Source organism: Hemicordylus capensis, chromosome 2 (genome assembly GCF_027244095.1).
Source record: "Hemicordylus capensis ecotype Gifberg chromosome 2, rHemCap1.1.pri, whole genome shotgun sequence".
Classification (NCBI taxonomy): Eukaryota; Metazoa; Chordata; class Lepidosauria; order Squamata; family Cordylidae; genus Hemicordylus; species Hemicordylus capensis.
This window is the reverse complement of record NC_069658.1, coordinates 62,757,501-62,771,021: the sequence shown is the minus strand read 5'-3', so window position 1 is coordinate 62,771,021 and position 13,521 is coordinate 62,757,501. Positions and strand designations below refer to the sequence as shown.

The 13,521-nt window shown below is 42.2% G+C and overlaps 1 protein-coding gene across 5 annotated transcripts in view; it reads left to right on the top strand.

The window, feature by feature from the left end:
* Positions 1–13,521, top strand: part of KIAA0825 (KIAA0825 ortholog) — a 431,089-nt gene that overhangs the window by 196,534 nt on the left and 221,034 nt on the right. For all 5 annotated transcript variants that reach the window (XM_053293916.1, XM_053293918.1, XM_053293915.1 and 2 more), the window contains 3 exons: positions 2,308–2,496; positions 4,838–5,071; positions 8,189–8,597. In XM_053293916.1, the coding sequence (XP_053149891.1) occupies positions 2,308–2,496; positions 4,838–5,071; positions 8,189–8,597 (832 nt within the window). The remainder of the gene's footprint in view (positions 1–2,307; positions 2,497–4,837; positions 5,072–8,188; positions 8,598–13,521) is intronic.

Here is a 13,521-nt window from a genome sequence, read left to right as displayed (position 1 = left end):
TTTATTTGGGTCCTGTCCTCCCATGAAGTGCCCTTATTTTGTTTTGCCCTGTATTATCCTGTTGCCTCATAACCGTCTTTCTCACCATTAGTCCTGATTAGAAAGTGGGGTGTGCACAAAACTGGTTTGCCTGGTTAGGTTTGAGTCCAAAGCAGACTCAAAATGAGCAGAGCATATTCAGTTTTGCCTCCTGGCTGGGCTTGAATTTGAGCCGGTTTGGGGTTCTATAGTTTTAAAAAGTTGTTTTAAACAACTCAGTGCCTCTGGGGGTGTTGCTGTGGCTGCAGCAGGGAGGGGTCTTTGGCAGTTCCACCTCTCCCCCCCCCCCCCCGGTCTCCCCTGGGCAGCCACATCGGAAAGGCCTGGAACGGCCCGAAAATGGGCTAAAATGGCCCGGGGGATGCTGGAAGGGGGAGGGGGAACCACTGGGAAAAAACACCCCCAATGGCTGTGGCCCTGGAGGCAGTGAATTGTTTTTAAAAAAATTAAACTGCAGAATTCCTGAACCGGCCTCGAGGTGGCCTGGGGGAATTTGGCTTGGCCACGACCCATGAATTATTTGAGTTCTCCTGGGAGTTTGGATCCTGGATTCTTATGTGGTCTTCAGAGATACTGTGATCTCCTATTATATGCCTCCCCCGACTTTACCCTATGACTTTGTCGTAAATCTGTTGGCACGGCTGACCTGACAGGATTTACGATCCCTTCAGCTCTACTTCTGTGAGCCAAAATAAAGTTCTTTAGATAAGAAGAGCAGCTTAGCTGCACGAACAAAAGCATAGAATGACTCTCAAGGATAAAGTATTATAAACAAAAGAAAGTCCCTTGAAACTAAACTAGGAACCTCTGTCTACGATAACTGAGTAATAACTGAAAAAAAGGAGCAAGGAAAGAACAGAACAAGGGCAGGCTGAAACAGGGAAGCTTGAGTAAGTACAAATACGAGGACACTGTCTGTGGAAGGCAACGTTGCTGACAGTGCTGACTTAGAAACCGCGTCGGCTTGATATAGGGCTCAAGATAACCGGCAGCCAATCAGGCTTTCCTGACTCAGCATTTCTATTTCCTCTCCTGTGAGATCTTGCGCCTACGTGTCTCCCACTGAGCCTTTCTCTTGAGACGTCTTCTTAACACAGGTGAAATTCCAGCTTCCTCCTGATCAGTATCCTCAGCCCTCAGCTGTCCAGATCCACCTGTCTGCTGCCATTCCAGCTTAGCTTCAGAGTTAGTTCTCTCACAGCCAATTCCTCCTGCTGTGCTTCTGAGCCTGTTCTCCCAACCAAGTCCTCCCATCCTTCCTCTGACTCTTCTGACTCAGAGCTCTGAGCCATGACACTCTTCCAGTATATAGACTCTGGAAAACCATGAAGTTAAGAGGTACTCTTCAGCCATCTCTGACCAAGGGCCATGATCTTATTTCTTCAGCTCACATCTCACCCTTTAAGTGCCCTAGGGTACCAACTGTAGGTGCTAGTAATCCTGCTTACCTTGCTCTGACCATGTTTTGGACCCTGATGTGGAAGTGGTCGACCCACCTACAGCTCTTGAAGAGTCCCCTGTGTGGAATGACCTTTATGAAGGAGAGTACACTTCCAGTCCTTTCTCTGAAGGAGATTCGGTCCATACCGAGAATCCCTCTGATTTAGGGTTTTAAAAACTCTCTGTTTATAATTCTTTCTGTCATCCCTCCTTTACCTTCTGTGACTCCCCACCACCACCACAGGCTTACATTGCTTCAGTTGGTTTTCATGTATGTGTGTTGAGAGAGATAGGTGAGGAAAAAATAAGCTGTGGGGCTGGGGTGTTAGCAGAGAATGGAGGAGTAATCTCGTCTGTAACTAGGCAGACCAGAAAGGAATGAAGTTCAAAGCGAGTGGTAATGAGAGGTGCCTGCTACATGGAGTGGCTCCCCGCACCCCACCCTGGCTACTCTAGGCTTGTTTCTGTGTACATGATGTCCCATTGTGGGTGGTACTAGTGAGACAAATATGATTTAAACTTAGATCATCAGTTTGAATGTCAAACAAAGCCAAGATAAGTACAAAACAAGGTTCACAAACTAAGTTCAACCTTAGGATTCAAATTGTGGTTTGATGGCCTGAAATAAACTTAGGTTTATTGACAGCATAGGTTTGGATGAGCAAAACCTAGACTGAACAAAATGTACTTTGCTTCCATGTGATTTGTGAACCTGCCCTGTGCACAACAACATGCACTGAAATAAATTATGTTTTAAACATACATCATGTTATGTCTGGATAGTGTCCATTATTATATCTTAAGTGACTTTCCCTCTCTATTTGCAAGAATCTGGATTGTCTGAATGTGGAGAACAAAGCACTTGCCTAGATGAGAAAAATAACAAAGAACCTAATTTGACTGAAGCAATCTTTGCAGTACTGTCCTATTGCACTTTATCTCCCAAATTACTTGGTGGTGTTCTGGAGAACTACATAGAAAAAGAACAGATATGGGATTGTTTATACAATATGTCAGGTATGAAAAATCTATTGAAAGTGTGTATGTTTAATATTTCTGGTACTATGTATTAGAATACAGAAGCTTGCCTTAAATGGTATAATGTTGCAATTGTTCTGGAAATTTATTTTAGGAATATTTGCTAATTAGTATCCTACAACCATGCCGTGAAAACTGTGGCAGTGTTATATAAATTAGTCAATCAACTTTATTTATATAGCCGTCTTATAACAATTGTTGTCTGGGAGGCTCACAGAGTAACACAATAAAACAACAATAGGATAAAACATACAACTAAAGGCACATTAAAAACAAAAACTACAATAAAATACAACTCAAAACAAAATGGAAACATTTTTTTAAAGCCTGGGTGAACAAGAAGAGTTTCGCCCTGGCATCTAAAAGAACATAGTGATTGTGCTAGGCGGGCATCATTGGAGTGGCTGTTCCACAACTTGTGTGCCACTGCCAAAAAGGCCCTCTCCTTAGTAGCCACCCACCTCCCCTCATTTGGCAGAGACACTCAGAGCAGGGCCTCCAAAGAATATCTTTAGGTCCAGGTAGGGATAAATAGGGCAAGGTGCCATTCAGGTAACTTGGTCCCACGCCATTAAGGGTGTTAAAAGTTAAAACAAGCCCTTTAATTGGCCCTGGACATGGACTAGGAGCTAGCATAACTGATGAAGAACCACGATGATGTGATCAAAACACCCAGTCCCAATTAATAATCTTGCCCTGTTTTGGACCAACTGCAGTTTCCTAAACATTTTCAAAAGTAGCCCTATGTACAATGCATTGATTGATTGATTGATTGATTGATTAAGTGCCGTTAAGTCGATGTTGACTCTTAGCGAGCACATAGATAGATTCTCTCCAGGATGATCTGTCTTCAACTTGGCCTTTAAGGTCTCTCAGTGGTGCATTCATTGCTGTCGTAATCGAGTCCATCCAATGCATTGTAGTAATCTAAATAGGAGGTTACCAGTAGGGATGTGCACAAACTGGTTCGGCATGCTAGGAATAGAAAGCCGAATTGGTTCAGAAACCCTGTGTTCGAACTGATTCAAATGCAGGGGGGTCACTTTAAGGCATGGAGAGGGTGCCCTTACCTCCCCTGCCACGCTTTCTCCTCTGGTGCTGCTTCAAAATCCACTGGAGCGGGGTGGTTGTATACCCTCTTGTCACCCTGGTTAGTGTAAAACCGGAAATGGTAGGTGCATGTGCACATGTCACAAACACGCCCACCACTTTCGACTTTATGCTGACTGGGGTGACAAGCGGATATATAGCCACCCCGCACCAGCAGTTTTTGAAGCAGTGCAGGAGGGGGAAGCACGGCGGGGGAGGTAAGGGTACTCTCCTCATGCCTTAAAGTGACCCCCCCCCCGCCTCCTGGGTGTGCACAGAACTGGTGCTGTGCACATCCCTAGTTACCAGAACATGGGTAACTGTGACTGAGCTATCTCCATCCAGGTAAGGTCGCAGTTAGCGTATTAGCCAAAGCTGATAAAAGGTGCTCCGAGCCACAGAGGTCCACTTGAGCTTCTAATGACAGTGCTGGATCAACGAGTACCCCCAAACTACAAACCCGGTCCTTCAGGGGGAGTGCAACCCCATCTAGAACAGGCTGAACATCACTCACCTAGGCAGATGAACCACTGACCAACACTACTTCTGTCTTGTCTGGATTGAGTCACAATTTGTTCACCCTCATCCAGTACATTACTGTAATGTACTGGATGAGGTACATTATATGTCCAAAAACACTGATTAGGACATTCACTAACCCTATTCAGACATTATGTTGAACATCTGTACCACAAGAGAAGACAATAAAACAACAATCTTTGTTGTTTTACAGGTACAGATCTGTACACAGGTACAGTTATTCACATGTTATGTTGAACACAGGTACAGCAGTACACTTCCTATTTGTATCATGCATTTGATGGTTCTGTACCCAGGTTCACTTTTAAAATGAATGCAGGTACATTCATTCACACAAAAACATGTACCTGTGTAAAGATATCTATACCCTTTTGCAACATACATACTGTCTGAATAAGGCTAGTGTCACATCTGCATCTGATGAAAAAGAGAGGAATAGCTGGGTGTAGTCTGCTTACTAATGACACCTCAAGCCAAATCCCTGGATGACTTCTTCCAGTGGTTTCATTAAATATTAATAGAATAGAATGTTTGTGAGTGTTATATTAAATATTATATACTTAGAATATTTTCAAAAGCAGTTGCTTCTTGTAATGTGATAGGAAGCTAACACTGAAAAAATATAGATATCTTTCAAACTTGCTTGAATGGCTCAACTTTTGTCTTGTTTTGTTTTGTTTTGTCTCCCAAGTTACAAGTTGTGGTGATTTGGAGCCAGAAATTATCAGATGCTTGAAGCTGACTTTGATTAATTCTGTTAAGGGTATAGTGAAGCAGATGATTTCTTTGATGCATTCATGGGAAGCAACAGAGAACTATGGAACCTATCAACACAAACAAATTGTTCCTGAAAGTTTGTTGAAGACTGTTCCAAAGGAATGGAATTATACACCTAGAGAAATGAAAAGAAAAGAATCTGGAAAATGTATGTGTGTTCTCATATAAAAAATAAAGTTTATCCATTTAATGGGAATATATCAGAGTTGAAGGATTAGGATATGTTTTGACAGTTAAAATTTTAGTAATGGTTTTACAGTTTAGTAATGTTTTAAAATATTATTAATTGGGTTGTTGATCTATTTAGATGCAATTCACTTCCATATAAACTTCCAGATGGGCCATGTTAATTTGTTGCACCAAAAACAAGAGTCTTGCGGGACCTTAAATATGAACAAATGTATTTTACAAATTTTTGTGAATCAGATGCCACCATCATGAATACGAATACAACAAATATTTATATACCACTTTTAAACAAAAGTTTCCAAAATTTTTATAAATTTATAAATAAATAAATAAATAAATTTTAAAATGGCCCCCTATCCCCAAAGGGCTCACAATCTAAAGAAATAAAATAAATAAATAAAAGAAACATAAGATAGACACCAGCAAAATCGACTGGAGGGATATTGTGCTGTGGATAGGGCCAGTTGCTTTCCACCTGCTATATAAAGAGAATCATCCACTTTTAAAAGGCCCTCTTTGTTCATTTAGCAGGAGATGATGATGATGATGATGATGATGATGATGATGATGATGATGATGATGATTTTGATTTCTATACCACCCTTCCAAAAATAGCTCAGGGTGGTTTACAAAGAGAAATAATAAATAAATAAGATGGCTCCCTGTCCCCAAAGGGCTCACATTCTAAAACGAAACATAAGATAGACACCAGCAACAGTCACTGGAAGTATTCTACGAAAGACAATCACAGGGCTCTGTGGTTTCCAGGAGTCTACATCGACTCAATGACATACTTTATCTTTACCTTACCCTGTTAGCAAAGTGTTCAGCACTATGATAAATCTGTACATGTAGGGCAGGTATTTAAGTAGAGCAATCCTTTATGATGTTCCTGCTGCTACAACTAAGATATGCCCTCAGATGCCTTGTCAGAACATTCCTCTCCTCATAGGGCTCATGTGCAGAGGTTATTTTTCTTGCCCTTTGCAGGCTTCCAGTCAGACTGATGCTTCTGACATTGTGTTGGGACAAATGAGGAGGGAGAGATTCTCCTTATTTGGCCCACATTTCCAGTGGCAGCAGAATCTATGAGTCCCTGTGTTCTGTGCCTTCATTCTCTCCTCTGTTGGTTGATCATATGGTGCCTCTGGGTGTATGAGCACTCCTTAAAGGACAGGAGGTGGACCACACTGGAAGTTAAGCATGACCAACAAAAAATAATAAATTTGATTTTATATATGTGATCAGTATGGTACACTTATGACTATTTTATTTATTTTGTAAGTCTGATACATTATCATCTGTGGTGAAAAAAGGATAAATCATTATGTTAGCAATAGCCAAAGGTCCCCAATTGTTAAAACAACAACCTGTTTTTCTTTCTGCCTTTTTACAGTTTATTAAACAGATTGCTATGTGTGTTTGGATTTTGTTAATTGTAAATATGTTATGATCACCACAGGCTTAATTTATAGTTTATGTTGGGATTTTAACATTAGAATGTACCTTATAGATTTCTAACAGTCATTTTTAATTGGTTGCCTATAATAAGCCATGTCATTTCCTTGTCCTGGGACCTTTTTCTCTTAAGTATTTTAAAAAATAACTATTAAATATGTGTCTTTATTCATTAGTTAATCTAATATTACAATAGTAGCAAACCATCCATTGCTTTAAGATAGCAAATGTAAATGCTACAATCACTTTGCTTATAAAAGATTGGTTATAAAAATGTGTCTGAATTTAAATGTCAAAATCTTTATATTTCTGAGAGACTTGTTTAAAATGACTTCCATAGGCTTTAGTAACAGACTTGTGTAAAGAGACAATGGGTAGCATCCACAGGGCTGCTCAGTCAAGGCATTTCCCCCATCTCCTCCTCCTTCTCCCTGCAGCCCCTTGAATCCTCCTGAAAATATGTTCCTGAGGGTCTAGAGACTCTCAGCAATGGTGCAGGATACAGCATGGGTGGTTACAGGAGGAGTGAAGAATTCCCAGAAACAGGGTAGAGGTACATTCTGATCATATTCAGAAGGTGCCTCCATCTTCTGGAATTTTCTCTCTCCCCCTGGCAGCCACTAGTGCTGCATCCAGTCATTGTTGCCAAGGATCCAGTGACTTTCAGGGGGTTGCAGAGAGGAGGAGAACTTGAGGAAATGGCTTGTGTGAATGCTCTTGTGCAAATGCTGCCTTGGAAGCACCCCTGTAAATTAGTATTCTTTTGTTCAGGCTGCAACATGAAGATTTGAAATCTTTTAAATTCCAGATGAAATGGGATACTGATATATTCCACTGCATGTGAGCAAGCCCCTTAGTGTGTATAGATTAGCTGTTGGGTTTGTGGCTTCTATGATCTATTTCATTTTGAGATTCTGAGGTTTTAATTTATAGTCTTCAACAATTATGTTGTAAGATTTGAGCACAAGAAAATATGTGGAAATACTTCCTCAGGTGATTTAAGAGAGGCATCAGTTTCTTCTTCTTCACAGTAACTTATGTAGTGATGTAGGTTAGGTTGAGAACTAGTGATTTACCAAAGGTTTTCCTGATAAGGTTCGTAGCTGAGTAGAGGTTTAAATCCAGATCTCCCCCATCCATCTGCAACAATATATCCAATACAACAAGGTGAATATGCCCCATTTAATACACTGTCTGAAACCAGCACTTTCCTCATGTGGCAAGGGAACAAGGTCACCTTCCTGTCCTTTCTACTACACAGATAATGTCTAGTGTGAACCAGGTACTCTGTGATTTTGTAGAAAACCAGTTCTTGAGATTTTCCCACCTCACAAGAGGGGGGGGGAAACAACAGACACCAGCTGTACCTTTCCTTGATGCAACCAAATACTCTTCTGAAGTGCCCAGTTCACACTACATTTTACCTGCATAGTGGTAGAGACAGGGACAAGCTCCACCACATGGGGATAGTTCCAGTCCTGGCAAATGTGAGAAGTGGGGCTATGTATCTCTATTACTTCTAAATGTAGACATCAGCATTCAGCACTCATTAACTGTATTGTAAAGCAAGTATGTTTAATGTTAATCGTTTTTCCTTTTCTTTCATTCATTTTTAAAGGCTTCACAAGGCTTGCTGCTCAAGCAGTATCTATTGTAATCAGCAAGTTACCTACAGTGATTGCATGTTTGCCTCCCCCAATTAAGTATTTCTTTTTTCTGTCTGAGAGAAAAATGCCAAAAAACTTCGTTGAATCAAAAAAAGCTGGTCTTCTTGTCTGGATCTTGATTGTAATTATATGTCGGATATTTGAGGATGGCAACACCACAGAACATTTAACGGGTACAACTCTTGACAGATGGAGCAAAGAGAAGCTTAGTTTAGTTCGTGTGTGTTTGGAAAGTATTATGGGGAAAAAGAAGAGTAGCCCAAAACAAGTGACACAGAAGATTATACAGAGCATTGAACAACAAAGGCCAAACTGGATTGAAAACCAATTATTAAAGGCAAGAAAACTGAGCATAGACTGGTAAGAAGACCTAATCTTTTCTTTTTTCTTTTTTTAATTGGCACTTGTATGTACAACATATTTCATAATAAAACATGTTATATTAAAAATGTTTGCTGTAGCAAGTATAGAGCTCCTACAGGGATCTGATTATTAGGATAAATAGAAAATAGGAAATTGTGTGTCCCCCGCCCCCCCATTGTAAGTTTGAACTGTCACTACATATATTCTGGCAATGGATATTTCTATGGAGATTAAATTAAGGAGGTTATAGTCCATACAAGGAGCTTTTTGTGGTCTTCACTGATTAGAAACAAAAAAGTGTTGCAATATAACAGCATACCCAGAGGGAAACTGGGGCATTTCAGAATCGCACAAGAAAAGCATCAAGCTGTTTTCTTTGTGAGGAAAATAGCAGCCTTTCTAGATTTTGCATCAAGTTCCAAGTATTTAGGAGATTTTGCAAAACAAAAACAAAAAAAACCCCAAACACCCTTAATGTGTTTAAATGATTCATAGCTCTCAAAATTATGTAGATTTTTCTTAAGTAGTATGCAGTATAATCTTTTATGCGATTTTGATAGCTATACTTGTTTTTACAACTTGTTGAATAAACTTAACTGGTAACAGTAGAATTGTCTGCCTGTTTCATCCCTGTATTATAAGAGCAACCTTGTTAACTTACTCTTTTGCTTATATAGATGAGTATTACAAGACTGAATCATCCATGTAAATGAAAATGCATTAATGCAGCACATTAATTTGCACTACAGTATTTTATTTTGAGGGGTATTCAGTTGGCAGCAAATGCAATAAGCAGTAATAGCATTGCACAAATGCTCATTAACACTGACCTTCATAACTTTTACGTTTACATTTAATACTAATTTACAGGCTCTACGCCATTGATTAAGAGATTAAGTCTGGATGCCATCTACAATAGTAGTCATAAGGAAAAAATGCTACTTACTAGTAGCATAATTCAGTTTATGACATTGCTGAAATTAGAAGGCCTTTTGAAGCCACAGAAATCTAGTCAGTAATATGTGTATGTAACTGGTGGGCCCTAAAATCTCAAAGAATACATTTGTAGCCCACTTATTTTACCATAGTAACATACAGTATTATTAGACAGATGGCATATTCTGATCTTTTAATATAATCCTTTAATTGAAACATCAGATGTTCTTCTGTAGAAAATGTTTGCATCATTTATTAAAATATTGAGTATTTAACCTGAAAGATAGTTTGAATCATTTTCACATAAGCAATTAAAAATGCCACTTTAAAAAAATAAGCCCTCATTTATTAGAGGAACTGTGCTCAGGCTCCTTCAGTTTATATATAGACTTATGAAGGCAGGAGTCTGGTTCATTTCAGGGATATGAGCTTGTAATCAACATAGGTCCTACTCCAGTTAAAGTTGTTGAATTAATATTTAAATCAATGTTAAAAGTTAATCATAATTAAATTAAGATGCACTGATTTTAATAGGACTTCAGTGTGACTAACTTCATTTGGATTGGAGACAATAATCTTGTATTGTATTGTGCTTGTGATAGCCTTGCTATAACCAGCACATGAGTAGGGAGGAGGGAAGAGAGAGAAGTGGTAGATAGGTGAGAGTAAACCCTAGTTTATAAACTCTTAATGGGAATTATAAACTCTGTTGCTAGCAGTAGCATAGTTCAGGACATGTTCTAAGCCCGGCACACCATCCCTCCAGCTTTATGCCCATAATGCGGGTGTGCATGCCCGTTTCTTGCCCCCTTCCAGAAAACCCTCCTTGGTTTGAGGACTCTCTTGTTCCTGGAGGTGTGGGGGCCCACTCTCTCCCCACACACAAATTACCATGGACTTGGATCCTCTCCTTGGCAGGGCAGCCTCTTCAATCTTTTCAGGTAGAAGGGGCAGGCCTGCCTCCCTTTTATGTTTTCACCTTAAAACACTTGGTAATCTCCTGATTGGTGGCATGTAGTCAGAGGAGCACTGACAAGGCTAGATATTGCTGGGGGGGGGAGGGAATTGCTTGGAATCCCCCCAGCCCTGTTCATAAGAAGTAGTGGCCTGTGTATGGTCATCTCCCCCTGTCTTCCCTGTATTTCTCTTCTCCCCTGGGCAGCCGAAAGCATGAGTGTGACTATGCTGGGCCCCCTTGCACTGCAGGCTTCTTCTTGAGATGGGAGGAGCAGGTGGGGTGACACATTTCTAGACACATCCACGGACAGTCCTCAACACAAGGCTCTTGGTCTGGAGTGGTGTGTGCTTTTGAACCTTGTCTTGGCCATGGCCTTGCATGGTGGCGGCTGTGAGGTGGCACCAGATGGCTCTTCTCCAACTTGCCTGGCACCCTGGAATGTCAGGTGCAGAGGGGCTTGCCTCTGGGGCCAGGAGCTCTTTGTGCAAAGGGGTCCTTGACTGCTGCCCCGGCATGCCTGCTGGACTGGCAGACTACCCTACACGTGGATCCTCGGGGGAGGTCTTGAGGGCATTTCAGGCATGAATGGCAAGCGCCCTGCCTGAAGAACCGTGAAGGTTCCTTGCAGTGGGCTGGGGACGTCTGGCCTTGTGCATGCTCCTGCAGTGGAGCAAAGAACTGGCCCTGCACTACTTGGGGGGCAGGTAGGGCCCTGGCATCAGCAGCTGGGGCTGGTAGAGCGGCTGCTGGGGGGCAGTGAAGGCGACTGGTTGGAGAGCTGTTCCATGGAGCTGGCCATCTGTTCAAAGTAACCACCACTCAGCAGCCTTGTCAGAATGCTCAAGGGCACCCACCACATCCCTCATGATGTGCTCGTACACACACACAGTCCCGTCTGTGGCCTCCTCAAAGACCCACCTCCCCTCCTCATGCCTTTCGCCTTCTCGAATGTTTAGGTCACACAGCATATCGTAGTGGGCCATTGTCCTGGGCTCAACTCCAGACAGATTATTGTGCATCATGACCTTTTGATTTTTTTTCTTGAGGTTCTGTAGCCAATCTTTACACTGGTTGGCAGTGTGGTGGTACCCATGGAGGACCATCTGGTTGGAGTTCTAACTGTAGGTGGCTTCACTGCGGAAGCTGTTTTGCAGCTGAGCCTTCACCCCATCTCTGGTCCAGAATTACACAAATAACCCATTCTCTGTGTCAGTTCAGAGTGTCGCTAGGATATTTCTGGAGGCACGTCCAGCTTGACTGCTCCCTGTGGTATTGACAGTGGCAGTGCAATCTGTAGGTGTTGTGGGCACAAAAGACTGCTGTGACACCATGACTGTTGGCAGCAGCTGGGAGTCCATGGAAAATTAGAGGTTGTGGGCCACCAAGCTCCAGTTGTCACACAACGGGCATTTGGGGAAGGTGTATGTGATGAGCTGCCCGCCTCATGCACACTCGTACAGGGGTGGATGTATGTGGGTGTGGCCAGGCAAACAGTCCCCACCCCCATAGCAACATAGAGCCATGTGCAAGAACATTGCCCTCATTCCCTTAAGGCCCTGTCAAGTGTATCTGCTGCAAACATTTAACATTAGCACAGTGGATCAGGGCAGCTGCAAGGCAATAGATACTGCCAAGGACAAATGGGGTGGGCATCACTGAGTGCTTATAGGGAGAAAGCAGGCAGGGGCCAAGAGAATGGCCAAGGGCAGCCTTGGAGGGCCCCTGGCTCAACATCTACGCCCTGTTCTTGGAGCAGGATAAAGATCATCTTGACTACCAGCCCCCTCATCCAAGCATCTCCGTTGGTTCAGAAGTTAATAAGCAACCTTCTAGACAATTGCCAGGCTCTTGCATGGGGTCCTCCCCATTCCCCATCACATTATTTACACATGCCAATAAACACTCTATTGTAGAGTTAGTCTGTGAGGGGAGGAGCAGGTGTGTTGGAATTAAACTCTGCACCCTGACAGCAGCAGCCCACAAGCATTTAGTCACCTCACTTTGGCCAGTTAGCACTTTTATAGCACAGAACTGTTTGAAAGATGCTGCAGGGGTACCACAGCAAGGGCAACCTATGCCCCAGGCTCTTCACTGCAGCATAGTCTTTTGCTCTGCTTCTGGAGAAGAGAGCCCTTGTGTGCGCATTGGCACCCCCTGCCTGCCACCTTCCATGTGCCCAGGACCCCGGTAGCGGTGACTGCTGTTGGTGCACACCTGTGCAGCAGGTAACACCTTTCCTATGTTAGACCATCTTTGTTGGGTGTGGGCAGAAGAACAGCATGGGTTGTCCTGTGAGGGCATAGTTGTGTTAGGAACTAAGCACTAAGGAATTTTTGTTGAGCGCCACAATGGATTGGAGGGAACCCTGCTGGGGTGCAGTGGTGCACCACAGCACTGTGTGGTGTGCACCCATGCTTCTCCACGGACAGCCTCCAGCTTGGCTGGAGTGGTGAGACATACACAACCGCAGGTGGGAGTGCCATCATAATGTTGTGTAAAAATGCCTGCCTGAGGCATTTACTACATTGTGCAATGTGAACAATGTGTACACTGGACAATGTAGAAAGTAATTTAGAAGAGTAATTTAAAAGAATAAGCTAACAGTAGTCCTGATTAACATTGCTTTGGTTTATTTTATTTATTTATTTTTACATTTATATCCTACTCTTCCACCAAGAAGCCCAGAGCAGTGTATATGGTTATGTTTATCCTCACAGCAAGCCTGTGAGATTAGACTGAGAGATAGATTATTGATCCAGATTTACCCAGTGGGTTTCATGACTAAACAGCGATTTTCTTGTGTCTTCCCAGTCTCCACACTCTAACCACTACACCATGCTGTTTATTATCTTAGCTGAATATAATATTGCAGTTGATATACACAGATCTAATTTTATGTTTAGGGAAACAGTGAAAAGAACAGCCAATAAGAAAAGTGGCAGCTGTATTCATTGCCTGTCTTGTATACTGCCTAAAAGCATTACTATTCATTAAAATAACCTTCACTTTCTTGTTAACACCCAAGCT